Here is a 27,500-nt window from a genome sequence, read left to right as displayed (position 1 = left end):
AAACTCAGCACCAACATGAAGCGTAGCGTTATGATGAATTGAATGTTCTACAATCGCTAATATACAGCAACAACATCTTAAAATATATGAAAAGATGTTCCGAAATCAACTTATCTCGTCGATTTATGTTTTTGTGGCTTAAAACACATGTAATTGAATGTAATTGCATCATGCAATTGCAGGTGCCCGAATGTAATTGCAGTTGACGTTTCGGTATAAACTTTTATGCGATTATGCCTGCCACACGAAGCGTAAACTTTTTGGCATTACATTCTGAGTTTATACGAGAGTTTACGCTTCATGTATCGCCGGCTTTTGGCATTACACTCTGAGTTTATACGAGAGTTTACGCTTCATGTATCCCCGGCTTAAGATACCAACAAAAAGAAATATTTGAATTTTTGAAAATAAAATGTGCGCCGTTACTGAAACATTCCTAGAAACGAAGGTAGGGGGGATGGGAGGAAGTTTTTTCATACGATCGGGTTCGTAAATCGTTATGATAGGGAAACTGTTGGCTTCGCTTCTCTTTGTCGCATTTTTGAGGGATTTCGTTTAATAAAAAGGAAGACCAATACGTTTTCTAGCTCTCTTTGCACCATTCTAAGCGAAACGGAAGCTTATTGATCAATTTCCAAGGATATCATAAATAAAAGTTATGATTCGCGTCCTAGGGCATTCCGAGCCAAGCCTTGAAATTGTCTTTTCCGCTTAGCTACCTCGCAGGCCATGTTTACACATTGCTTATCGCGCGTACCGACCCTTGTCGATTAATGAAACGACCACGAAATACCGGGAAGACACAGTGCCAACGTATGCCCTCCCCGGTTCTTCCACTCGCTGAAGAAACGATGATCCCACCCCACTCCACCCCGTTTACAACACACATTCTAATCTACAGGCTACGGGTTCAGCCACAAACGTGATGGAAACGTGGAAACGTGCTTTGCTTCAGTGCAGCTGTAATCTGGACCATGTCCATTCGTCCGTCGCCGCAAACGAACCATATCACGTGATGTGCGCGGTGGCATCAATACATTGTCCATCGAATTTCGTGTGATCGCGCTGATAAGCAACATCGTGTGCGGCCTGTCCACGTTGCTTCCGATGCGTAATTGCGTCTTTGCGGCCGTGTAATGTTGATGCGCGGTAGCCCCATTCGAGGGGATTATCGACCATGAAATACTGTGGGAAAGGGGAGGCAATTTTTATGAAAAGCCCCACGTTCTTCCTCACCAATAATACCCGATGATCGTAAGCTATTGATGCGCTGTAAGACCAATCATGGTGAGGTGGCGTGATGGCGTGGCATCGGTCCCAGCATGTTTGATGTAATTTTCTGTACATCCGGCACGGCGGTTGTAGGGTTTCGGACGATTATTTAACAAACATAGAGGTGCTGATTCAATTTCACGGCCCATCTTATCAACCTGATGCTCCGACGCCCTTAAACGTGAAGCTCGCTGCAGCAGGACGTGGCGAAATTATTGAATGAAATTTCTACCGATCCTGATAAGTTTCTTCATAAAAGGACGAAAGAAAATCTAAGGCCATTGAACTGTAATCTTCGAAAGGTCTGATTGACTGTGGTTTGTTTAATACCTAGTCGATGACGCGCTAGTCCACAAAGACTTCACACGGCTCCGCCTAGATGGTCGCCCAGCATAATCATCATTGTTTTACTAGTTGTTACGATTTCATCACTTTGAGTACTTCCTAGTACAAAGTTCTCGCTACGCTTCTAAGGACAGAACAATGGACATTGCCCTATTCTGCCGGTATGAGATCAGAAGTGTCCGCTGCAAAGACAGGCGTGTGGGGCTCGAAGTACGTCAATGAAATAGTGAAGTGCTGATAGCGGAGAGAGCGAGAGCAGAGTGAGGGGGAACCAATTTCACAACACCGGGCGGCCAACAGATAACGGCAGATTCATTGCTATGACACGCCATGTCCAAACAGTCCATCAGATTGGCTTCAGAGCATAAGCTGTCCGATGGCGGCCTGTTGGCGCGTGATGTGCGAGATTCGCATCCAGCATAATGTACGCAGCAGAAGTGTGATCTTCATTGTCATAATTAAAGCAAAGTGTCCTCGCATTTCGCGCCGGCCATTAACCGCTTAGTACGCGCACTTCATGATGATTCATCTATCGTAGGTAGGCCGTCCCTGTGCTGCGTGCTATTCGGGTCAACATTCTGGGACTAATCGTTCCCTTCTTGAGGATCGAACATTCTCCTTCTTCTACTCTGCCTGCCTCTCTCTCTCTCTATTGCCTATACTGCGTCACGAACAATCATCGGTCCGTACCAAGGCTCCAACATACTTCTTATCGGTCGTCGGTCGAACGGAATACACACAAGCGCTGCGAGTAATGTTTTGTCAAAGCGGCTCACTTTTGCTGGAAGATTCCACTATGCTCTAGTCGGTTCTATGTTTGTGAATAAACAGTTGCAAGGTGATTAGAAAAAGGCGCAGAAATCGAAAGCTGTAAACAGAAATGAAACTACAACATCATGAATATAATGTTGCGCTCTCAATCGCTTAAAGAATGGAACGCTAAGATTTCGGAGTTTAGATTCAATTTTCAAAAAACTAAACCACACCAAATGTTACCAGTTTCACAAGATTATGCTTTTATTTGACATCCCAAAATCATTGTTGCCGTTATCGTTATCGATATAAGAGTAGCTTGAGTACCTTCTGCTGCGGAAATGGTTCTCGATAATGGTATAGGTTGTTGCAAAAGACAAATCGCCCTAGTTGCAAGTTGAATGGAGGGAGGCTGTAGGGATTCGAGTTGAATACTGTCTGTAGTAGCGCTTATCTGGAGTGGTGGGATGTGGCGTTACACTAGTTTAACCTGCTCCTGTAACATCGGAAATAGATAGTGCATCCTGGTTTAATTTTACTGTTAAACAAGTTGAGAAACTATCGGTTGCGGCCTCCTAGTAGTTATGCTTTCCTGCGCGTATGTATGTTTTCTCCTCCTTGAATCTTCCTTTCTTATCAGTTAGTATTTTGCACCGTACCGTAAAAAATCCTACCTGCAAACATTATCTTAAGTACGAACAATAATTTGAGAAAATTAAAAAAGAATTCGCACAGAAACGAAAAAAAAAACTCGTAGTGGACTCGGGCCTACTCTTCTCTTTTGGAGCAAACCAAACGTTAATACTACTATGCTAGGCTAGACAAAAGGATGGTTCTGGGTACCGAGCTTTCTTAGGTTTTCCACATTGGTATTGGAAGCTGCTGCCTTATCAGCTAGATGAAGCTATCATCTATCATCTATCTCTCTCTCTCTCTCTCGCCCATTTCGTTGATGAGACATGACGGTTCCAAATTTTATCTTAATAGTCGAGAAGCCTTAATATTCATTTTATCGTCCATCTTGCGGGGACCCCTTGAGTACTGCGCATAGCCGGCGGAAAGATGAAACATGAGTTTTGGCCTACTATAGTGCTTAAAGCCAGCGGATTCAAATGGCAAGCGGACAGCGTCAATATGACGCATCGTCCTACGATACGCTATCTGGGTTGTAGGAAGCATTAGCGGTTAGAGTCTCGTAGTACCTGACTTGATAATAAAAGGGGAAAGCTGCACTTTTACTGCAAAAATAAAGGCGGCATATTAGATATGCCCAAACGGAAGAATAAAAAACTATTTTACGGCAAAGGAAGAGGAGAGATAGAACAAAAAAGAAAACACGAGATGCAACTAAGCAAATATAAATAATTGGGGTTTCTGTTGGTTTGGTTTTTAAATATGTGGCTGCAACCCAAAAACCCGCAAAACCTCCACTGATCGGAACGCAAGTCGATTGGGAGATAGCCAACCTGTGCTTACGCTTGTGTGTCTTACATACTGCCTTACACGCTAACAATGCTCTTAGAGTATTTTGTGTGTTGTAGCTCCTCCGCTCGTGCCCTTCTACTACCATAGATAGTGGTTTTGTTTGGATAATATTTAGGAATTAGCAAATATACAACCGAGACGGCCACGCAGGCCACGCATATCCGTGTGTTCACGCGTGCAGTTTGAAGTTCGCGTATTGCGAATTCGTTTTCGGGCACCAAAAATGGATGTCACGGAAAGCTTAATCTTGCGACTAGGACGCTATGCCGTTGTTCGCTTCTCGACAGCGATACACGTACGTGCCGGTAGTGATGTCGTCCTCCGTCCGGATGCACAACTGGGGCTTAGGGCAGTCGCAACTGTAGCCAGAGAGAGAGAGGGAGAAATGTAGCAGTTGGTGGGAAGGATAACATGAGAAGATGGTGTTTAAAGTAGGGAAAGGGTTTAGTGAAAATGGCTAAAAAAGTCGCGTAAACTTACGTATTTTTTTCAAACTTCTCGATAAACCTGGTCGTGGTCGAGTAGATGGCCCAACCGCACGGTGAGTTGGATTCGCATTTTTCCAGCGTGTGATTGGTGGCAGATCGCTCAGCACGGGATAGTACCTGGGAATGGCAACGAACAGAAGTTCAGATCAGTCAGCGCAGCAGTTTCGGCGTGCGTGCTCTTCGGACGCCGTGTGCCCGCTTATCACGGAGGATCCATCCCGAACAATCCCGTGTAATACCTCGTAAGACCAAAGCAAGTAAGCCACCAGCCAGGCAATAGCAGGAATCGAACCGTAAACATGACGCCAGCATCTTCAAACATGCCGCGTGATCGAGCGATCGGCTGATGATGACGCACGAGGAACACGAGTTGTGCAACGCCAACGATTGAGCGGGGCAAGGGATGGAGACAGGGGGCTTGACTTTGCGTATTGGGTAGCATAAAACATTCGTCGATATTTTGGTTCATAACTCGCCAGTCAGCGGTTCGTATTCCGGAAGTGTTCCAAGTTTGGCAAATTAAACGAAAAAAAAAGGCTAGACGAATCAGATTCCTACGTCCCGAAGTGTCACATGGCTTGGCTAGCATGCGTCTACGTCGCCAATTATGCTATGCTTGCACAATTTGCGTCGCGTGCCACTCGACACAAGCTCAGTGGCCCCCGGTGTCATTCAATCTACAATCAAAACGATCGCGCAATGGAACAAAACAAAAAGCGCCGGGGGCGCTATGGGTTAGTTTTGCGTCGAACTTCGTCCTTCTTAGCCGGGGACAGCGTTCAACTGCAAACCGAATGGCGAAGGCTGATCATTGATCATTGAATTTGGTCCGGTTTTTTTTTCTTCATTTCATTCGCTTTCATTAAAAGATAGAAAATGCTGTTATGCTCAATCGAATAGCCAGCAGTGTGTGTTATTCGCTAACGTGCGGGTCACGGCCTGATAAGAAGGGGAGGATGGTGCGCGAGCGCGCGCTTTCTTGCGTTCGTTCGCTCGCTCGCTGGCGGGCTCGTAAACAAGCTGTTAAGACACATCAGCACTTCATGAATGGATGAGTAAATGTGAACTGATAGCCGTTGGGAGCCACGACGCACGGCCAGTGTTGCATGGCCATGGGTGGCTGTAGGGGTTGGTGCCACGGGGCGCCACGCTTGAGAGACTTCGGATGGAGGCCTGCCTGTTCGCCGAAGATACGACTCTTTGCGAGGGCCAAAAAGGTAAGTTTCTTAGAACTTTAGGACGTTCTGTGGAACCAAGGACCATGGAAAAGGACACCTGGCCTTCCAAGAATGTGTTATCCTGAACGTTCACGCCAGTACATTGTCCAGGGATCTGTTTCTTGGTAATTCGACATAACGAATCGAAAAGATTGACACAGAGCGAGAGAGGAAGGAAAGTAATTGGCGTTTCAGAGAATTTCATTTTCCTCTGGCTCTAGGCACACTTTTCCAATCTGTCTAAAAGAACACTACATAGCTGATGATAGCTTTTAATGTAAAAAGGTATGATTAGCTCGACACGAAACAGTGGAGGAGTCAGAAGACGGACTTGTTCTTGTCCTAGCCATTGGCACATACTTTGTAGAGCGTTGTCTCATTACTCGGTCGCGTTAATTAGACAGTTACGCGGAAGCGATCCCAGGGATGATTATAGGTATTGTGAGGTGTACATTTGAAAGGCAGCGTATTTACTCTAAACACGTGTCACAGGTACTGGAGTGCAACATTGTATGAACAAATGCAGAGTCCTTGAACGACTGGTGCTACCTTTTGAACAGTTTACAAAAAAGCATACCAAACAACATTGATGAATCCAGGAGAGGAATGGTCACAGGAATGGAAGGAAAATGGAGAAACCGAAACGTCAACCAACCAGCAATCAAACCAGTCCGGAAGGAGGAGACAGTTTAGGAGGCTTGGCATGGGATGCGGGTTTGCCTCAATTTAGCAATTGGTGGTAGGGTTTCCATATTACATAAACCAATTTGCTACCGAAAACGAACGCAAGCAATGGTTGCCCAAATGCCGAAAAAGAATGCCTTCCTTCTTTTCCGCTTGTCCTATCATTTGATCCACCCTTTAGATGACGAGATCAACTGGTGTCTGGTCGCCTGTCTTCGGCCTCTCTCTCTCTCTCTCTCTCTCTCTCTCTCTCTCTCACCCTATCGTGTGGATCGTGTGGTCCGTTTCCGACGATTACTGACCCTCATGATCACGCAGGCCACGCACGCTGCAGCTCAGTCGGAGCAGACCGAAAGGGAAAGGAAAGGGAAGTGAAACATTCCGACGAGGGCTGGTTTGTTTTGGTCACTCGAAGGAGAATCATTGGATCAATCTTGAAGGTCAGACAAATCGGCCACTGGTGGAACACGCTTGGGGGTACTGGGGTGTTTATTGCGTTGGAGCAGAAAGTCAAGAACGCGATCAAGGGCCACGGGGTGAGGCCAAGACAAAAGCAAGTGTGGAAGAGGGCAAGACATACGGCAAGCGCAGGGACTTACCTGCAGGGACACGGACGCTTGGCGTGTAAGGTGCACCACGCTGAGCACGACCAACGCCATCAGGAGTACGGTGCTGAAGAACTTCATCTTGTGCGCCATCGGGATTCGATTCGTTCACTTTCTTATGCAACACACACCGCGCTCGGTTTCTTTGGGTGGTTGTAAGCCTGGATTTGAATGTCTTTAGCCAAGAATTGTCACTACCGTCGCACAATGCACTCGTTCAGCGTGGTGTCACAAATGATGCTGCAATGCTCGATCTTGCTGGGACGCAGAAACGGGGGCTCGATCTTCACGTCAACTGCGAGTCAACCTTTACGCGAAACTGTCAACCGAACTCTACCAAGTGAGCAGGATGAATGAAGATGAGCGCCCGGATCGGACACAATTTATGGGAAATCGGGATCGGGCCGGACCGAGCCGAAGCGAGAGACACGCGACCGCCCGAACATAAACTGGGTGGCATGAATGGTTTTTCCTTTTTTTTTTCATTCTCTCGTGCTCTCTCTCTATCTCTCTCTCTGAACGGTACGCATGCCCTTTCGGTGGTTCCCCTGAACGCTGCAAGGTTTTCTCGGAACACGATCTCCCGATCCCGATGAAGGAATAGGGAGAAGGAGCGCATTTTCAAAGGCCTAGGTCCTAGGCTGGCTTCTTGCTGTCGCTGGTATTCGGGTTGCCGTTGCCGGCATCCACCAGAACGCGCGTGATCCTTTTGTGGCGAAGCAACAGGCTAAGGGGTGGGCGGCGGCGAGGCGGCGTAGGGAGAGCGCACCGGAACCGGAGAAAGGAAAGCCAAATACCGAATCATTTTATGTCACGTGCTTGGCTGCACGTGGGACTAGGTGAAGGGCCTGCGTTCTAAGTCTCGCTCCCTGCCTCGCTTTTGCATCGCAAGCCACATGCTGTTTAATGAAGTAACTGTTCAACATAATCAATTCTTTAATGTTTAAAAGTGATGCTCACTATCAGCAAAGGTTTCAATGGAAACATTTTATAGCAGTACATCTAATTCTAAGGACTTTGAAGGTGATATGATCTTTTGTTTGATCCTTTGAGCTCTGCAGTTTCTCTACGCCAAGGGATTATCAACGTGCAGCTGCCAGGTAAAGGGATCCTTGACTGTTCTCGATCATAACTTCTCGTTGTATCCTGTACGATCTCATCACCATTAAACGTTGAGGCCACATGCCGTATACTGCTGTCTCCATTTCCGGTAATGTTTTTTTGTTACGGAAATGGCACCATTTTTAATCCAAGCAACATGAATATTCCGCTAACTATCAGGTCTGCATTGGATTGAAATTTTTGAGGTTGGAACTAAATATCGTTGGCTCCGCTTCTGGGCCGCTTCTGCTCCATGCCATGTTGTTTACTCCGAAGACCGCTTGTGCCAATTCCATTTCAATTTGGGGATCAAACTTTCCCGAAAGACCACGCCGCAGATTGACGATTGTTTGTCACTCCGCGGCACTGCCTGTGGTGACTCACAGGGTATCCGGCGAGGGCAAAATTAGAACACACGCATCCCATAAAATTTTGCTCCTCGCGTGTGCTCCCCGTGTGGACCCCCATCGCGTGGTGCGTGTGCCATCGTCACCCTTTTCCCTCCATGTCCCACCCACGGGCACAAAAGACGCAAAATAAAAGCTGCCGCGGCAACGGACGGCGGCGGCGGCGGCCAACCGCGTAGAGAGAGAGAGAGAGGCTGCCGATAATGCGCAGTAACTTCAATTAACCGGCGGCCAAACCCTGCGCTTGGGGACAGAGAGATAGGGAAAGAAACAGAGCAGCGGTCGGTGGCCAGTGGTCCATTATTGGCATTCGATCGATCGTTCGATCGCGCCATGTCGCGTCGGATGGCATTTAAATTTGTTGTTTACATGGGGACCACCGCCCAGCATAAGCCCTAGTACACGATCCCGTAAACGTGCGTGCACTTATCTGAGGGAATGACGTCGCGATCGATTGGCCACCACCACCGAAATGCTGCTGGTGCTGGTGGTCGATCCTGTCACGACTGCTTGCCATGCGCCATTTTGGACAAGTGCGTGGAAAGAGAGTGTGGACTGTGGACCCGTTTTTGGGCGATGCGTGAATTTCCCGCGGCAATCAAATCAATTGGTGCGCCGCGCTGCGCCGTGCCGCTTTGATGCCGGTGGTCGCACACATTCCTGTCGGTTGGTTGAGGCAGGGCAGGGCCTCTCTAGAGCGCGGTCGCTACTACTGCCCTTACCAACTCCGAAACACCCTCCTCCTTCGATTGGGTTGGGTTGATTGAATTATATCATTGGCCACCGTTTGGCCGAAATGTATTGATTGGAACATAGCATTATGGCATTCCGCGTGTCCCGTGCCTTACTGGCAGCCATCGATCAAAGCGGTGCGCGTATTGTTGGCGTGCGAGATTCTTGGAATTCTTGGCACCCTTGATTCCATTGAGCTCCAAAGTCCAAATGATGAATTGTAACCTTTTCTTTTTTTGTAAACCGTTCGAAGCCATTCGAATTCCGACGCGAACGCCTGCCGCCTGCGTTACTCATCGGCTGCCAGAAGCAGCCCGTTGATAAGACAATTGGCGAACCGGGCGTATTTTTTCTTGCTATTTTATTAGGTCCGGTTGAGTGCGGTCCATCCGAAACCAGCACAAACCAGCACATCGTTCAGGGTCTCGAGAAAACTCATTCGTTCCGGCACCGGGCAGTTAAACTTTTAACGTCCCTAATGAGTCCGGTGGCTCTGCGTCCGGCGTACGGAGCGAGAGTTTTCACTTCGTCAATGGTGCTGCTGCTGCTGCTGCTGCTGCTGCTACTGCATCCATCCAGCACACATCCGTTGTGTAGTCTGGCTGGCTGGCTGGCTGGCCAGAAGAAGAAGGATTTACATCATAATTATGCTCATTTGCAGCAAAATGTTTTACGACTGCAGCTCCGTTCCACTGCCTTCGGTTGCACTGCACTGCTGGATGCTGGCCGTGGATCCCGGGACGGGAAGGACGAGTTCTGCTCGATGCTTCGCCTGCTTCTCATTAGTGCGGTGGAGTATAGCGTGAGCACACCGTGCATCGCCGATGACGCCGGAGTCGCCGCCGATGTGGAAGTTCAAGGAAGAAATAATGATAAAATTCGTTATGTTTACGATGATGATGATGAACCAGACACCCGAACGATGCAGTTCAATTTGCGGATAGCAGCAGCAGCAGCAGCAGCAGCATCCGTGGCGACAGCAAAAAAATACAAAAATAAAACGAATGAAAAAAAGGGAAGCGAATCGTAAGCATTACCCCAGATGGCATAAAGCATATCGCGGCAGGGGAACAGGGTTGTCGCTAATGGTCATGGCAAACTCTGACTGTGGAGCGGTTGGCAGATAAATCGAACCCGTTTGCCGTCGCAAACGTCATAAACGATGATTGTGGTATTTCGACTACTATAATAACAATTATGTAGTGCCGCGTAAATGTAGTGTGTCTTCGAATGGGCGAAAGGGGATCGTTTAAAAAGCAAAAAGCCGTAGGATCTTGTTCGATCCGCCTGAGCGACTCTCAGCATCATCGTCGGATGCACAACGTTCATCCCTCATCACATAAAAGAGCAGTTCAGTTAACAGAGAGAGAGAGAGCTACTAATGCATGCCGATGGATGCTCGCTAATCGAATGCACGCATCCTTCCTTCATCCTGCAGCGTGCGGTGTGCGGAGTCGGACTTTCTCTCGGATCTCTAGTTCGGTTCTATTCCCGGCCCCGGCGTTTCCACGTGAGTGCAGCATAGGGAAGCACGTGTGCTCCCGAAGATGATGCAATAACGAGGTTCCGATTGTCATGCCCCTTCGCCTTTCCTTTCCTCTACCCGCACACCGATGGCCTAGGGACGGTTGGTTTCCCCTCCGAAGTGTAACCTTCGAAAAAAAAAAACTAGTGCCAACCATTTTCTTGGGACCGAACCGAATGAGGTAAACCAAACACCGAACCACCAGGTACGTAAAGGTAAAACGGGCGCGCGTTGTTTTTTTTTTTTTGTTATTTGGCTTCAACAAACCCGAGGTGGCCCCGAGAGGTGCATTCATTCATACGCAGAGATAGTGACGCACCCTTAACCAACCGCGGCCCTTATAGGCCATATGGCCACAGGGTACGAAGCTGAGTGAGATAGAGAGAGAGAGAGAGACGAGAGAATGGCTGATGCAACCGGGCCCAGGACTTGGTTCACTACCATCATCAGAAGCTATAATAGCTAGCCAACCGATCCTGGCTCCGAGATCGACATCGTCACGATCACAACCGAAGCGGCGCGGCTGCTACGGTAGTAGGGGAAAAACCCACGTGTGCCAGTGACGCGACCGCTTTTTTCGTGGAAAATTATGTCACCATGTCTGCGCTTCGTCTGCGATCGTTTAGGGGTTTTGCGATAAAAATAGTCGAAACGATCGAAATACTTAGGGTAGCGCACGTCGCGGGATCGTGATCTTGGCACCGAAGGCTTGCGACGGTCTGGCATCCGGCCAGCCAACGCCCGGTCTGATCAAACGACCGGTCCCCGGGGGTGGAATGTGTCATTCGGCGCTGATAGGGTGATAAGCATTCGAGCATATTGAGAAAAGTTTCCATTTCCCCTTTGTCGGCCGACCGGTGATCGATTGTTCCCGGAACTGCTGCTGATCTGTGTGTGATCCCTAGACTGGGAAAGGTTGACAAAATGGGTCTCGGGGTTCTAGGAAGTATCGTCGTCCGCGGTCTTCTACCTGCCATTCATGCCCGTGCGCGAGAATGGAAAAGTACCGATCCTCTGACGGTGAGGATTGTGAGGGTACAAGGATGGAAGGGACAGGGCAGCGATAATCAATCTTCATAAAGATGTGCTCCTTAAAGTGTGCCGAAGAAAGCTTGGACGGTGCAGGTCAAGAAGTCGCCCACAATTGGGACTTACTACAATCATCGGGACAATCCGGGACAACCAAAACAGCACCAGCAGGTAACGCGACACCCCCAGGACGAGGACACAATTGTGTTAACCTCGTGAACCTTGTGCTGCTTGTCGGCACCTTTCGGCTACAAAAGGACCACCCCCAGGAGGGGTCTCTATGCTGTGCGCTGTGTCCCTTTTTTTTTGGGAGTCGCAGTCTCTCCTTCCACACCAAACACGTGCGTCAATCGTCAATGAACTGAAGCGTGTGATTCACCGTTAACAGGGAGCGCGGAGCAACGCAGTCGTACTTAGTAGAGCACCGCGCGTGCTAGGCAGTGACCTCGATTAGTAGCTTGGTGTGGAGCTGGCTAGTGACCTATTACCCCCCCCTGTCTTTACCGCCCTCTTGTTATTGTACGGTAGAGTAGCTTGTCTCCCGGGCGGCACGACCATACAATACCGGTTCTTCCGAGAGACATCGCGTGATCACGGCTCGGGAGGGCCTGGCCCACGGCATCGACCAATGGCGATGCACCGCAATTACATTGGGCAATATGTAGGGCCGGGTGCGACGCCGGCAACGAGGTGCGTTGTTTGTACGATCGCGTTGTTGTTGTGGGGTATGTTCTGGGTTTGGGGTATGTTAATGCGCCATTTGCGGCGCATGAACTTGTCGCTTTAAGCGACGGGGTAGGGGAAACATCCTTGAAAGGCAGGCAAGGCAGACACCGCGGTGCTTATCATCCGTCGCCGAAGGATCTGGGCTGGGATTGTTGTGTCGCGACACCATTACACCAAGCGTTGTACTAGCGTGTTACAATACGAAAAACAATTCTGAGGAATTACATGCCATTAAGCCTCTCGGTGGATGCTGTTGTTGATGGTGATGATGATGATGTGTGGTACTTCAAACGTAAATCCAATCGATCGATAAGGGAGGTGTGTCGGGAGTTGTTATTGTTTGTTGCGACTGAACTGGCGCTCAATCATGATGCTGCGTTCTCTTCTCCTCCTACTTACCGCACAGCACTCCTCACACTAGCAGGAAGCCCTTATCTTGGGAGGGCCATCAGCCCGCCGCATTTGTTTGTCTCGCTTGCTCCTTTCGTATGGGGAGGACAAGCGACTTCCTTTGCATTAGCTTATGAAATAAGAGAACGAGGATTTTCTGAACTTTCTGACCAGCAGCGAAAGGACCTTTGGCACAAAGTTTTGCGCATATCAAACTTCCATGATCGCGTGATCAAACGTTGTCGGTGAAGGCCGCATCGAAGGGACGTGACGTAAGCTGGGCTTTTTATCAGGGAGTAAGTAACCACACCACCCCCGGGGGCCGTCGAGGGTGATTGTCGGAGCGAGGGCTCAACTGAAGGGGCCCCGAACCCAATTAAAAAAGATCAAGTAGTGAAGAGACTCGCCTTCGTCGACGCTCTCCCATGAACTTGATCGCGTTGACCCGCATCCCGGTGCTGCCACCGGTCGGTGGAAAATCGGACCGTACCCTTCCTCCCTCCGTGGCTGCCCGAGCGAGAGCCCATAGCTGGCGCGCAGAGAGTGCAGGTGCAGGTTGCGGGACGAAGACATGCTAGCGGAGCGCATCAATTGGTTGATTGAACAAAACAGGGGGAAGGGCGGTGGAAGAGATCGTAGGGGTGCCTCGCGAGCGCTACGTGCGCTCCGGTATCCGCTCGATGGCGGATCGATCGAGCCCTTCTTCTCGACGTTAGAAGGGGGCGCCGGACCAGGGGGCGGTGACGGTGAGGCCGCTTACGAGAGACATACTGTCGTCGTTGCAGATTCCACAACCGTCCCACATGTCACGCCACGCCATCAATTGACGGAGATGCTCCTGCCGGTGGCGTGATCGATTGATCGTCCGACCGACCGACCGACCGGTCACTCTGCTCGGCTGCATAGCTAAGTAAGTGGGGGGGGGGGGGGGGGGGTACGATGGTAAGGTAGCAGGGCGGAGGCCTCAGCGGTGGGTGACTTCATCGCGAACCGGCGACCATCGTAGACAACCGGGCGCTGGGAACCGACCGAACGGCGAATTCTCCCGGCCCCGGCCCTCGGTGGACTTTTGGGATCACCGCGAATGTGGCGCATTGTCAAGTGGCAATTATATGCAGCGTGTAGTAGCGCTGCGCTGCACACGCGCGCACACGACGATCTTATCTCGCCACTAATTGCGCGCCACACGACGCGAGAGCATTGAGCCACGATCGTTAGGAGGATCCGCGCGTCCTTTCTTTCGTTGCACATTCCCAATTGCCGGTTTGCTACTTTTCTGGGGTTTGAGTAATTGTTACAGCTTTATTCAGCACTCTCTTTCTCTCTCCGTCATTCTCTCCTTTTCGTGTGGGTCCTTTCCTCCAGGACCTCATGATTATATGCACACACATATACACACTCATGAAACACAACACGCAGGATTTGCATGGGGCCGTCCTAGTCCGTGGCAGGAAATTCTCTTCTGGAATCTACGCCACGCGTGTCCTCTTTCGTTAGCGATCGCTGGCGCTTCAACGCTGGCCGTTGGGTTGTGTTTTCTTTATTATGTTGTAGCATCCTACCTCATTATGCTCTGCGTGTCCAGAGGATCGCTCACTGTGGCTGTGCACTCGTGATGATCATTCCTTCTCCCATACCGATGGATTGAGCTTCATTCTTCTGCAGACACACGCAGCGCACACGCGCATTCCTATATCAACAGCTCTACCAGCTAGGGAGAAGGGTTTCGATATGTCGGTACCGGTCTTGTGCAAATAACAGCAGATCTTTGATGGAATGATGATGCTTCATTTGTTGCATGCGCATAAAGAACGTCCATTTCTTAATGTTTTTCTTCGAGTTTTACCTGTTCAGCCTCGTCCTTTTCGGTGCCTAATGGTTGGAAATATTACTTTTGCTATCTGCTTGTCCCTTTGCGTACCAGAATTCATATTATGATAGGTTAGTTTAGGTGATTTCCGATCTAATGTCAGTGGTTTTTCGTAAAACTGCTCTCTACATGCAATGTTTGAACTCTCTTGGCCTTTCGTACGCTCCGATCCATCATCAAATGGGGCACGAGATCATCATCATCATCATGAACCACAACCATGCTAAATGACAGAGGGTATATTCTATTTGTTTCGTTCCGTTCGTCCTTGTGCGCAACGGTGTGTTTATGAAAAAGGAAAATTTATCGAAAAACGAATGCCACCTCTCCGTTTGCCCTACCTGGATCGCTAGCACATCTTCCCGTCACTCTCAGTCATTAGCTTCGCATTAATCCTTGTTTGTCACACAATTGAACGGGTTCGTCTATAGCGATATCAGTTCCTATAGCTCCTGGGCCTTTCGGTGCCCTTACTCACTGCTGCGCTAGTCTGTTGCTCGAGTTTGAGATCGTGCTCCTTACCCTTTCCTTTCAATTATCACTCCCGAGGGGAAAAACAGTTTAACATTTTTCGTTTTTGAATATATCGCTAGTGTGTGTTGTCTTTTGTTTTTCGTTATTTTTTTGTTTCGCATTCCGAACGGTTTTTGTGTGTACATGTGCGTGGATGTGTTTTGTGTGTAATTTTTTTATTTAAAGCTCCGAAACAGTTACTAGAATTTTTTAACTTTTCCCTCGAGCGATTCCATTCTACTACCTTCGACCGGCCAACTGGTGCTACGTATATTTCATTAACCGCTTTATGATTAACATCTCACCTAAAGGGTTTTTCGTTTTATGTTTCTACCGTTTGTATGTTATTTCATCCGCTTTGCATCTTTCATTTGGATTTTTGTTCCTCTCTCTCTCTCTTGTTCTGCTTTACTGCATTCCGCATGGCGCTTTCCGCTCTTTGTGGTTGATTGGTTGATTGATTGATTGTGTATGAAACTTCTTGTGCTAGCGCATGCTTTTTTTCTTCTTCGAGTGAATGCTACACGACGAGTCGACGAGTCTATTTCTATTTCCTCTTTCTTTTTTCTTTTACAAAATAGCCAAAGGCGAGGCACATGTTTTCTGTCTTCTTCATTTCCCCCCTCTCATTCATCTCCGTTTATGCTTTCTTCGGTGTGCAGCACGTTTGTCGCTCAGTTCGTTATCTACAAATTTCAATCGATCTCGGGTTTTGTATCCAAAATATACTAATATACGTTACATGTATGAATGCTCTGACTCGAATGTGCGCGCATTTCGCTCGAAACGAAGCGTGAAAGTGTAGCCGATGGTCACCTTACATCGAACTCGAGCCACAGACTAGGGCCAGCAGCCAGCAACGAGAGCGCCACGGATGCGTCACGGAAATATGGTTGCCACTTCTTTCCTCCCTGGATCCGGATTGCGTTCTCATAATAGTCTCATAATAATTAACACTCTCGCACAGAAAAATGTGTTCAAATATTCTTCAGCCAGCGTTTTCAGTTCAGTCCTTTTCGCCCAGTCCATGCTTCAGTTGGCTCCTTCTTCGTCTTTTCCACCCTTCTGCAACGGACGCACGCGCATGCATCAGCCTCTGTTCATTCTCGGTTCTCGAAGGGATAACTTATTGGATGATAATGTACCAAACAAATGAGCACGGGATCGTTTTTGTTTTCGTTTCGTTTTGCCTAAAATGCTTACAATGTAAATTTTCGACCAAATACCTATAACTAGCAATAATCGTTCGCGTTCGTGTTCGCGTTTTTTGTTGTTGTATGTTTTCGACACTTCTTAATATAGACAGGATATAAATAACAATTTGTCTCTCACTTTACTCGCGTTTCGCCAATTAGGTTTTGTAACAAAAATATATAATAAATATTATTCTGTTCATTTTCTTTTGTCTTGCTCTGCTCCTCCGTTTAACGTACGCTAAATAATCTTGTCTTCCTTTTACCGCACATATAAATTTTGCTCCTCCCAAGTCGGTTTAGCTCGCAAGACGTGCGCGAGAAGCGCATATGGGCTCCAAGCCACGTAGATCATGTTTGCGTTGGAACGTGAACAGGTGTGGGATTAAAAAGTTGCGCCATAAAATCGTCCTTCTAGAGATGCGATAAGTTGATTATGATTACGTAAATTTGAGGCCGGGGCAGATTCCCTTTTCCCGATCAGCGATAAACGGGCAGGAGGGTTTGAAGCGTCGGATCGGGGAAGATCTTATTGGGGTTGCAGTTCCAACTGAAGTTCAACATCGAGAAGCTCTAAATTCTAAAACGGTAGGATTTAACGATGACGAGTAGTATAAGGGTGATGCTGCTCGGTGAGCTCTCCCTTGATGTGTCTAAATATCCATAAGCTCAGTGGGGTCACGTGGATGCCATCATGCCTTACGCATGCTTTGAGACACACGAAATCGAAGAAGAAGTTGGTGCCAACAGAAGGAACGTAAAAAAGGGAAAATAAAACGAAAACAAAAGTGCGATAAAATATCTTTTTAATGCTGCAATCGAACACGGTTAAAAATAATATAATTAAGAAAGTAATCATACAACAATCACCCATACGGTGATCGAGGGATCTCACATCGTGCTGATATTCAACAAGCTTGCAAACTACAAATAATCATAACGAGAACGCGCTCAACGGATTAACAATATAAAAGTGTGAAGGAGAACATTAAAATATCGATAAAAAATGAATGATAAAAGCAAACTCTAGCGACAAACTAAATGGTGATCGAGTAACATAAAAAGACAATAGGTTGTTAACCGAGATTAGCGGGACACAAATGGCCCCCAACCGTGTATCGCGTAGCGACTCTGGTGCTGAGGTTCCGTGCCAGGCTACCACTCAGCGTCAACCAGTTCTGTCCTCCGATCGATCGCAGACGATCCATTTGTACATTTGTTTGTTTTGGGCATTGCATGGATTTTGCTAGGATATTGGGTGGTGGGAGTATGAGCACAGGGTCCGATCGTCCTTCACCTACTAGAAAATGCAACTTCGTCACCCGTGTGAACGTTGGAATGGAAGGGAAAAGTAATATTAAGCATGGTAAATGCAAAATGAAAGAAATCTTAAGCTGAGCCTTTCTGGCACATTCCCTCCGCTTGTTCGCTTGCAATCAAAATTCAATCGTGCTGATAGTACGCTGCGCGACAGCATCCTTGGTCCACGTCTTTTCATTCCCTAATTCCTTTGCCCTCATCGTTCTCTGATCGCGATACTGGTGGCTTATGCTGTGTCGTGCGAATGTGTGTATATATTGACTTTTTCCTGTTTTATGAAATGTGTTATCCATGATTTCTTACACCGCCTGGCACACCGTTGCGTGCGTGCGTGTTCGTCCGTGTGCCAGTAAAAATATTGTATATATAGAAAATATATATAAGGTTTTCCGTTATATGTTACCCTTTGTCAGAATGTTTCACGCGAAAGCCTCTAAGAGTGTGAGAGTGAAAGAGTTTTGATTCTATTGGTTTGCCAGCTTAGCTTCTTCAATGTGTTTCTGTTCCTTCGGTTGTAGTTGTCTGTTTGTGGTTCTGCGATACTATTTTGCTTAATTGTTATATTATTGTTATTTCGGTTCCAAGTTGCATGCGCGTGTATGTGTGTGTTTCCGGTTCCATCAGGGATACAATCTCTGGGATTGTTCGGGCGAACGAATAATGCGTGAATGAGCAAGTGCGATCGATTAATCGTAAAATAATGCATACGGTAACCCACATGGCACGGGGATTGTACTTAAAAAGTGGGACGAAACTCGCGCTGTCGGAGTTGTTAAAGTGTTAAAAACAAATTGGTGAAAACTCAGTACTTGTACTTTTTGAAAATTAAAACTGATGCTCAAGACAGTTAAAATATAAACTAAACGAAACAAAAATCCAAAGTGACGAAATGTCCTCCGATGGAACTGAGCGATATTTAGTCAGTTAAATGTTTAGTTACTGTACTGCATTAGGATGCAATCGGGGCCTCTTTTCTTCTATACGAAAAGCTTCCGCAGATCTGTTTATGTTGTTTCTAATTGGTAGTTTGTGATAGAAAAAATGCCTTCCAAAAAATTGCCTTGTTATTGACTTTGCGTAAATCTCCAACTCCATCTGCCCCACCATTTTGACCACCGCCGTTTTCCCTGTTATCCACCTGTGTCATCTTCCATCAATTCAACTTCAGAAAATATACGCAGACAGGCTGGCGGATGATTGCGCCTAACGCCTCCCCAATCTGCGGCACTCTGGCGACCATTCCTACGGTACCATGGACTATGGAAGCTTCAGGTGTTGTTGGTGTGGAATGTATGTTTGTTGTTGGTTGATGATGCTGACGATGAAATGCTTTTTTGCTGCTTAATGAAATGTTCTGGGCTAATGGAAATGTTTTTGTCGTTGTGATTTACACCCCGCACCACCACATCGCGCCACTTCCTTCGATTTGGTTCTGTCATACAGCAATATGATGCTTGCATTACTTCCGCTTTCCCGCTTCCGTCTCAGTTTCCTCAGCTTGCTCAACTATGCTGAGCCGATCTACGATTAATGGATTAATGCCAATGTTGTTGTAAGAATGTGATCACAATAAAATCATGTCGTTTACGGTAGGGATCGTAACACGCACACCGTGAACCGTGGAGCAAACAAAAATGTTCACCATCACGTGGAATGGTAAACTGTGAAAAGATGCCATCACTACCGCTGCCGCCGCTCTGGCATAACGTGATCTGGTAGCTAAAATGGCAACGAAAGTCGATCTGTCAGGTCATGAAACATAAAGTAAATCGCGCGCCACCCTATCTACGTTCACTGGGGAGCCTCGGTTGACGAAGTAATACCACCGACGGCACCACCCTCAGCGCCATCATCGTCCTGTTTCGGCTCCTGATCGCCATCGTCCGCTTCCGGGGTGGTTTTGAGTGTCGGCTGTAACGGTTGCAGCGGTTGAAAGGCGGAGCCCAACGATGGTTTCAACTTGAATGCGGTGGTGCACGGTTTGAAGCATGCCGTGTTTGTACTGGTATCGGCCTCGGTGAGCTTTAGATTCACCTGGAAAACGGAGAGATAACGATCCGATTAAGTCTGCTCCTGCTGCTGCTGCTGCTGATGCACCACTCTGTTCATCGTGTTCGTTCGTTTACCTTTTCACAACCATCCGGTGGTTCGCGGGCAAGGAACTTGTTGATCCTAGGCGATGCACTGGTGGCCGCCGCACCCTCATCCGGTGAGGTGCTTTGGCTGCCATCATCCGATGACAGCGTGTCACCAAGCGGTGTTTGCGTGTTGACCGAACGTGTATCGCCAGCTGTCCCACCTCCAACACCACCAACACCACTACCACCGGTCATCGAAGTGGGACCGGTTCCGTGAAACAGATCCGCCAACGGTGCCCGATGACCTTCCGGTGTTCCTCGTGAGTACTATGGAAGTGCAATGAAAGCAGAGACAATGTTAGCTCTCTGTGGAGCGCTCGATCGTGTGCTAGACGTACCATCTCAAGCTCCGATCGGCAGCTATGCTGCTGCCCCGGGTAGAGGACCAACTTCTCGATTTCCTGATTCAAACCCTCGACACTGTTGCGCATCGGTCGGATGTGCACGGGCGGACAGGTACGTGGTGGTATCGATACGGGGCTTGCTTTAGCTACGGAGAGAGATGTGGGTGGGCAATTGAATGAAAACTGACGATCCGTGCGCGCCTCAATAACTCATTATTACCATTGTTGGGACTAAGCGTCTGAGAGCTAACGGAGTGTTCCCCCCGATGGGTACGCTGCAGTCTTTGTCGTATCACTTTCTCCATCTTCAGATCGGTCGTCGGTGTCGTCGCGTCGGTGCGCGTAATAATCGGTGACGAGGAGGTGGACGAACCGGACGGACCACCGACACCTTCGGAGACCGGGGTGACGGTTTGGAATCCGTGTGCGGACAGCAGCAGCGAGCCACGGGTACGCTCGAGAAACGATTCCTCCGTCTGGGTGGCTTTGTCTAGCTGGAGCAGCGTCGGCGTTACGAGACTCCAGGCCGGTGCGGGCCGCAGATACAGTGCGTCCAGTGATGCCGTACGCCGGATGCAACCCTCGTTGATATTCAGGATTTTACCTACAACGGAAAGGGAAGTGCATGAGTTTTGTGCATGTAACATTGCGCACTCTAGTCAGCCAGTCAACCCCGGGCCAGTAGGCTGGACGATGTCGATGGGGATTGAATCTTGCCACCTGAATCCACCGCTTTTACCCCGCCAACTAAGCTCAAAGGGTATTTATATATGTATGTACTTTGCGCTCTCCCTCTTTACGGTGCCGCATACCGGAAAGAATGCATCCTTGAGCTGCACACGCACACATACAGCCGGAGATAGGCCGGTGCTGCATATCTCAATTCAAGGATATCTGTGCTAATGGTATGCATGCGTAAAACACGCCGGGGACACGCCGGCGTCCATGTGTTGGTAGCATAGGGTAGCAGCCGGCCAGCGCAACAATGTATTACTATCATAGGCTACTACGAGTGCACTCGGGCCGGTATGGTGTGTGAAGCGCGTCCTGCGTGTGCGCGTGTCGGAGGAAGTGAGATCCAATCGATTAACACACCCACCCTCGGGCCCATCCAGGGGTAGTAATGAAACGCAAACACCCTTCACTAGAGGGAGAGAGACCGCGTACAACGGAACCATATACACCCCCAGAATGGCCGGCGGCATGCAGCAGGATAACGCGCGCCGGATGTGCATGCTAGAAAGAGACAATGGGGGTGTGCGTGAGCGACTCGTGCCGTCTCTGTCCAGCGTTATCGGCAGGATGCGCGACGCGTGCCACGTCCTTTTTTTGAAGATCAAGGACACTATTAGTGGGTGTGGGTGTGTGTGCCCGGCACCGGTTTCAATGAGGATACTTTCACGAGATATGCTTTCATACGCACTCTCCCGTTCTCTCTCTCTCCATCTCCCTGTTCTGCTCCAAAGCCAAAGATTCGCTAGCAAGCCGTTTCCGGTGTACTACGATTATGTATTGGAATGTGATTGAATGGCTGCTCCAGTGGGTGCTTTGATTAGACAGGCCCCACAGATATCACTTTGCTCCCAATACCGACGAACAAGCGTTATTAATTCGACTATGCCGCTTCGCTCGCGGATATCCTTTTGATACTCCCGCCGATCGAGAGAGTAAATCGGAGGAAGGAGTCGATAGTATGTTTAAGGGAGTGCACTTATGCTACCACCACACCATCATCACCGAATGGCGGAAGTGGAAGTGGAGTACGTTCATTGATAAATAATACCGCCTCGTTGGGGGCGGGGGTGTGTGTGCTGGAAGGACACAAGTTGGTATGCTGGTGTTCGTAGCTATACATCATCGCACAAACACGAGGACGAGAGTATCCTTCGTTTGTGTGGTGTGGCCGTATTTTCGCCAGCTCCTGGCGTGCTGGCTGGCTGGCTGGCTAGCGTACCCTCCTTCCCTCGGAATCGGAATTGATGAAAGAGAATATCACTCTGGAAATCGCTCACCGAGTGAGCGGGACAGAGATGAAAAGTGAAACAGTGACTTTGGCAAGAGGAAAAAAAAGTTGGAAAATGTTTCTTCGATAAATGGCCATGTACCAATGGCGGGGTGGGTGTCGTGGGTTGAATAGAAGAAGCCCCATCCATCATTACGGCATTCCAGGAGCTGTTTTGAATGAAAACCTATTCCCTGGAACTCATGTAATTGGGCAGTGAATGCGCCAGGTACGAAATTAACTTTCATTTCGAGAAAATTCTAATCTCAGCGCAACCATGCAACCATGTAGGCCGCACTTTCCCTTTCGTTTGAGATCCTGCGGTGGCCAGTTTCTTGTAGCTGGGCTCGCTAGGAATCCTTCTTGAATGCTTCACATGACTCTGTGCTGCTGCTGTTACTATGATTAGAAGCCTGGCAACCACCACGCATACTCGGATCCCTAGGGCTAGTGGAACCGGCGACGGCTTTGTTCTGCATTCCAGCGGGAGCACGGAACACGGGAAAATGAGGTTTTCAGGAGATGACGGTGTTATCTGGGGTCCGGTCTAGGGGATGGCTTGGTAGAGCAAGGGGTTTGGCGTATTACCTTTGCACGTCAGTGCACCCGGACTCCGGTTACCGCAGATGGCGTGTTCCGGCGAGATGTGCCGGACCGGCGGTGAGAGTGTGGCCGACAGGGATTTCCCTCCGCCCGTATAGTACGACGTGGTGCCACCGCTGGGGCTTCCGGTTTGCTGGCCACTGGCACTTGTGCCACCGCCCCCACCACTGCTACAGTGGATCGATCCGGTGCCCCGTAGCAGAAGGGAGCTGACGGGCACAAACGCTTTCATCGGTTCGTTATGCTTCCGGACGCGGCTCGACATCGTCGCGGTTACTTCCTTGATTGTGAGCGTACGGATGTATGTGCGAGTGTGCGTGCGCGTGTACGGGTGGTCTGTACGTGTGCACTGGTCACGGGTTGTGGTCCTACTCCGTCGTCGTCGTCCTCGTGGTTGCTCTGATCACCGGCAGACGGAGGTTCGGCATCCGGCACAAGCAGATCCGTAGACGGAACATCCGGAGAACCCCTGGGGTTTGGGGTGAGGTGCTGGCTGTCGTGTCACGCGACACGGGATCGATCCGCGGAAACACCAGCAGGTGGTGGAGGTGGTGGCCACGACCAACCACAAAGCACAACGCAGGGATTCGCGGGAGCACCCCTTTTGGCACCGGATAACACCACCCACGACACTGTGAAACCGTGAAGTCGGGATTTGCTGCTGCACCTCACGCGGGGTCACTACTTTGTGGGGACCTCTTTGTTTGAATTTACGTGTAAAAAAGGAATTTAACTTCACAAAATTGAGTTGCGTGGTGTTGTGGTTGTTTTCCCCGTGCACCGTGAGTGTGAGCAGGACAGAAAACCGAGCATTTTGCTGCATGGGCATGTTTTGTTTAAGTGAGTCTGAATTCGCGATTCTTGGAAACTCTGATAAGCTAACTGAAACTGTTGGAATTTCCTATTCTTTTGCAGCGATTTGGATGGGATTTGCGAAAAACTAAAGTGGAAATTCGCACAACAACTAGCCAAGCCAGGAGTGCCACAACACCGAGTTCACCGAAAACCATGGACAACAAGACGATGCAAGAGTTTTTTGCAAAAGGCGCAGAAAACATGACCGGCCCGTCGATATGTCTACGCTCTGGTATCGACGGAAGGCCACTTACCATTCCCTCCACCGATTCGTGGATCTGCGAGCATTGCGGATGGCGTGCCGAATCGTACAATCCCCATTTGGTGTATCATCGGTTGGTGGCGCACAATATCCGGACGCCGGTCAAGTTACCTACCTGCAAAGAGTGCGGTCATGTGGCATTGAACAACGGTGCTTTGGAGCAGCACGTGGAGGAAAGGCATGGGCTACGCGAACACTGCCCTTTTTGCAGCGAAATGTTCGAAACGCAGCTGGATGTCTCTAATCATGTTAAGGAGCAACACCGCGAGCGGGGTAGCAGTGATGGAGTAATAGATTTGAGTGACGATGAGGACGAGCCAAATCAATCCGAATTCATCGAGGAAGAGCTGGTGCACGATGATAATGTGACCACCGGCGGCGGGGAAAACATCGGCATGATCATAAAGTTGTTGTCCGAGGATGGGACCGAATTGCAGCTGCTATCGCACCAGCGGGAGGAAATCATCTCTGCTAACGGTAAGCAATATCTTCCGCTCATGAACTGCTTCGATGACGAAAGGTTAACTCTGTTCACTTTTCCCCTTTTTCACACAGCCGCTATGAGGAATGTTGTTGTTGAGCAGAGCCAGGACCAACAAATGGACAGTGATATGGAGCAAGAAATTGAAAGTGATATGGTTCAAGCAATGGATAATTGTACGGATCAAGACGAAGGTGATATGGAAGAAACAGAACAGCATCACATGTTAGACGAGACGGAAGAAGAGTTACGTATCTCGAAAACAAATCCATGCACGAACGAACACTGCCTTGCCCAAAGAAAGAGAGTTAAGCTGCTTACTCAACAGGTAAAAGAACATAGGGAATCTATAATGGATATGTATCAGAAAATAGTGGAAGTGTGCAATCCTTCCTCTGAATTAGTGGACCCAACTTCCTTCGCCGAAATGCTCTACAATATAGAAGTTATCATCAAAGAAGCTATAGAAACAGCAAAACGCAGCAGCGCTTCCACCTATTCTCCACCCGTTCCTGCCACCATCGATTTACCGCCTGCTCCACTTTACACCGACTCTCCCCCGCTCGTTCCTGTTTCCACCGAGTCGCCCCCGGCATCAGTTAAGTTGAATCCTGCTCCAACTTGGATTATTTTACCAGTTGATAGTAAGGACGAGTTGGAGCGCTTGGACAAATTGGCCCAAAACAAAAAGTTTGTTGAAGATGTAGCCAATTTGTTGAAAAACAAATTTGACTACAATACCACGAAAAAAACGATTCTACTGCAAATTTTCTCACCTAATCTCGTGTCGAACAGTATCGTAAGGAAAGGGGAAGGCATTCGATTGTACAGATACAAACACTGTTTGAAAATGTTTGAAATTGTAATTGCGAGATGCTATAACGATATGCATGAACCAATTGAAGTTCAGAAATATGTAAAACATTTTATCCATACGTGGAAAAAGAGTCGGGACAGCACACGGAAAGTGGTTCGTTTCGAAAAGATAAGGATCAACATTAGTTAAGTTAGTTAATTTATTAATAAATGTAGTATCGCCTTGAATTAACTGGAAAATCAAAATCTCCAAAAATTATGCCCAAGCAGAAAACCAGCATGCCCAGGCAGCGAAACGGAAGAAACAGCGAGTTTTGTTTGAGACAAACATCGGCCTCGGTTTTTATTCGGTTCTCTGTGCGTAAATTACGGTGAATACAGCAAGAAACGGATCGTCGCGGTCAAGCCCGGCATCTCCAGACCATGGAGAAGGGTGCAGCGGAACCGGTGGAACCGACGAAACCGCCGGAAATCGATCCGGAGCTGACCGCATCGGCGGCCTCGGCGGTCGCACAGTGGCGTAACTACCAACAAGCGTATGCCGCTTATCAGCATCAGTACGTCAATTATCAAAAATATATTCAAGAAACGCAGTTTGCCCAAACGGTCGAACAGCAGCAGCAAGCCTACAACCAGTACGTGGAGAAGCAAAATCAATATCAATGCCAGCTCTTGCAGTACGAGCAGCATGTGCGGCAGAATAATGGAGCAGCCGGTGGTGGTCCCGGTGGTCCGGCAGCCGGAGGCGGTGGTGGGTTCGATCCGCAGGTAAACTGGCAGCAAGGGCCGATGCCGATGGTTGATGCTTCCGGCTCACTCATGATGCAGCAACCGATGGGTCCTGGCGGTTCGGCTCCGGTTGCACCGAACGGCTACAATCACACGCCGACCGAACGATACCCCAAGCGGGGTAACAACTTCAAGCGCAACCGTGAGGCAAGACCACGGTACCGGGAACACGAGAAGAAATCCGAGTTGCACACCAAAACGGTCATCTACGGTAAGTGACCGGTGGTGGCGTGGATGTTCCGTTCCCGTTTATTCCCCGTTTCCCTTCCCGTAGTGAACCCTGACGATGAGTCGTTGCTGCCGGAAGATCTGAAGAAGCTGTTCAAAGATCTGCAGTGCGATCTGTGCCGGACGCGCATGAACTCGCACGTTTCCGCCAACATCCACTATCAATCGAAGTCTCACGAGAAGAAGATCAACCAGTGGCTGAAGGAGTACTGCATCGAGACCGGGACACCGATGCCGGTGCGGATGCGCCGCCAACTCGAGCTGGTTGCCGAGGCAACGGTCGTCGGTCGCTCCGTGTTTCACTGTGAGGCGTGCGATCTGCCGCTGACTTCGATCCAGCACGCTAACCAACACTACACCGGCCGGCGGCACTATATGGTGGTGCACGGCAAGAAACTGCCGTCCGGCAACGGGTTCTACAATTCCGAAGGCAAATGGATCAGATCGTAAGTATCTCCATGAAGCGAAGTGGCCAAGTTCGCCATCCCGTGGGATCCGAGGGGGGATCCATTTTCTTTCGATTCTTTCAACCACCGCTGCCAATGGTAGGGATCGTTACGGAGTAGAGCGCAACATTGGGACATTGGGTTCGTCAAGGGGAAACTAGAGCGGTCAGTGGAGAGACGAAGAAAGAGAGAAAGAGCAGTGAGAGAGAGAGAGAGAGAGAGAGAGAGATGAAAGAAGGAGATCCGCTTCACTAACCCTATGCTAGTGCCTTGGCAAAATAGTGTACGTACGGCAACGGCACCGTCGCTACAGACTATCCCTACGATTCAGCTAAAAGCAAAGAATGGAATCGAACCCATCCCCCCTTATTCGGTAGAATGCGGACCGGAATGGATGTGATCCTCTGGAAGTCGGAAAGAAAGCAGGATCATCCGTAAGGTGGTGTCCATCTACCGCCTACCGCGCTATCCCCCACCACGACCGCCACCTTCTTGGAAAGGTTCGGTTAGGCCGCTCGATCGAATCACGCAGATATGGGTTCGATATTCGATAGTTTGTGCTTTCCAGTGCCGACAGTGGTCAAACGATCGAATAGCGGGTACCGCGAGTGATGCAGCTCGATCGATCGAGACAGGCGATGACAATTCACGGACGGTATTCACACCGAAGCGTACACATACACACCTAAGCACACGCACAATCCTTGGACACGAGAAACGCATACGCCCTTGTGGGAAGCAGGTTCCAGCGGGAGTCGAGCAGCAGCTTCCCGAGGCCGTAGGTATGCGTTTTCGGGTAAGAGGCTGGAACCCCTCAGTGGGAAATAGTAGTGGTTCCCGCCTACTACTGGCCGGTTGGCATGGTGTTAGCTTCGCCGGTC

General features: G+C 49.0%; 4 protein-coding genes across 4 annotated transcripts in view; 2 read left to right on the top strand and 2 right to left on the bottom strand.

Moving 5' to 3' along the window:
- Positions 1 to 2,609: 2,609 nt before the first annotated feature.
- On the bottom strand, positions 2,610 to 7,210 carry LOC126577067 (uncharacterized). Its single transcript, XM_050238471.1, has 3 exons — positions 6,844 to 7,210; positions 4,336 to 4,460; positions 2,610 to 4,214 (listed from the first exon to the last, which is right to left on the bottom strand). Exons 1-3 carry the CDS (start codon positions 6,940 to 6,942, stop codon positions 4,109 to 4,111), a joined length of 330 nt encoding a protein of 109 aa, XP_050094428.1. The 5' UTR covers positions 6,943 to 7,210; the 3' UTR covers positions 2,610 to 4,108.
- Positions 7,211 to 17,124: 9,914 nt separating this feature from the next.
- Positions 17,125 to 23,509, bottom strand: LOC126575888 (protein FAM117B-like). The gene is made up of 5 exons (XM_050236905.1): positions 22,728 to 23,509; positions 20,358 to 20,741; positions 20,132 to 20,283; positions 19,782 to 20,060; positions 17,125 to 19,689 (listed from the first exon to the last, which is right to left on the bottom strand). The coding sequence occupies exons 1-5, from the start codon at positions 23,005 to 23,007 to the stop codon at positions 19,447 to 19,449; spliced, it is 1,338 nt and encodes a 445-aa protein (XP_050092862.1). The 5' UTR covers positions 23,008 to 23,509; the 3' UTR covers positions 17,125 to 19,446.
- A 5-nt stretch (positions 23,510 to 23,514) lies between these two features.
- LOC126575887 (uncharacterized) lies at positions 23,515 to 25,384 on the top strand. Its single transcript, XM_050236904.1, has 3 exons — positions 23,515 to 23,582; positions 23,658 to 24,336; positions 24,415 to 25,384. The coding sequence occupies exons 2-3, from the start codon at positions 23,751 to 23,753 to the stop codon at positions 25,344 to 25,346; spliced, it is 1,518 nt and encodes a 505-aa protein (XP_050092861.1). The 5' UTR covers positions 23,515 to 23,582; positions 23,658 to 23,750; the 3' UTR covers positions 25,347 to 25,384.
- Positions 25,385 to 25,474: 90 nt separating this feature from the next.
- Positions 25,475 to 27,500, top strand: part of LOC126574955 (uncharacterized) — a 3,778-nt gene continuing 1,752 nt past the window's right edge. The window contains exons 1-2 of the mRNA XM_050235383.1: positions 25,475 to 26,156; positions 26,220 to 26,619. Coding sequence (XP_050091340.1) covers positions 25,580 to 26,156; positions 26,220 to 26,619 — 977 coding nt within the window. The 5' untranslated portion in view covers positions 25,475 to 25,579. The remainder of the gene's footprint in view (positions 26,157 to 26,219; positions 26,620 to 27,500) is intronic.

The sequence above is a fragment of the Anopheles aquasalis genome, chromosome 3, assembly GCF_943734665.1.
Source record: "Anopheles aquasalis chromosome 3, idAnoAquaMG_Q_19, whole genome shotgun sequence".
NCBI classification, from domain to species: domain Eukaryota; kingdom Metazoa; phylum Arthropoda; class Insecta; order Diptera; family Culicidae; genus Anopheles; species Anopheles aquasalis.
The sequence above is the reverse complement of the archived record's forward strand: the minus strand, read 5'-3'. Positions and strand labels throughout refer to the sequence as shown.

Excerpts from the sequence above, each read along its gene's own strand:
- LOC126577067 (XM_050238471.1), bottom strand. The coding sequence starts at position 6,942 with ATGGCGCACAAGATGAAGTTCTTCAGCACCGTACTCCTGATGGCGTTG. Across the intron at positions 4,461-6,843 it reads AAGCGTCCGTGTCCCTGCAG|GTACTATCCCGTGCTGAGCG; the intron begins GTAAGTCCCTGC and ends TGCCATTCCCAG. Across the intron at positions 4,215-4,335 it reads GAGAAGTTTGAAAAAAATAC|TTGCGACTGCCCTAAGCCCC; the intron begins GTAAGTTTACGC and ends CTCTGGCTACAG.
- LOC126575888 (XM_050236905.1), bottom strand. The coding sequence starts at position 23,007 with ATGTCGAGCCGCGTCCGGAAGCATAACGAACCGATGAAAGCGTTTGTG. Across the intron at positions 20,742-22,727 it reads GGGTGCACTGACGTGCAAAG|GTAAAATCCTGAATATCAAC; the intron begins GTAATACGCCAA and ends TTTCCGTTGTAG. Across the intron at positions 19,690-19,781 it reads CACCGGATGGTTGTGAAAAG|GTGAATCTAAAGCTCACCGA; the intron begins GTAAACGAACGA and ends TCCGTTTTCCAG.
- LOC126575887 (XM_050236904.1), top strand. The coding sequence starts at position 23,751 with ATGGACAACAAGACGATGCAAGAGTTTTTTGCAAAAGGCGCAGAAAAC. Across the intron at positions 24,337-24,414 it reads GGAAATCATCTCTGCTAACG|CCGCTATGAGGAATGTTGTT; the intron begins GTAAGCAATATC and ends TTTTTCACACAG.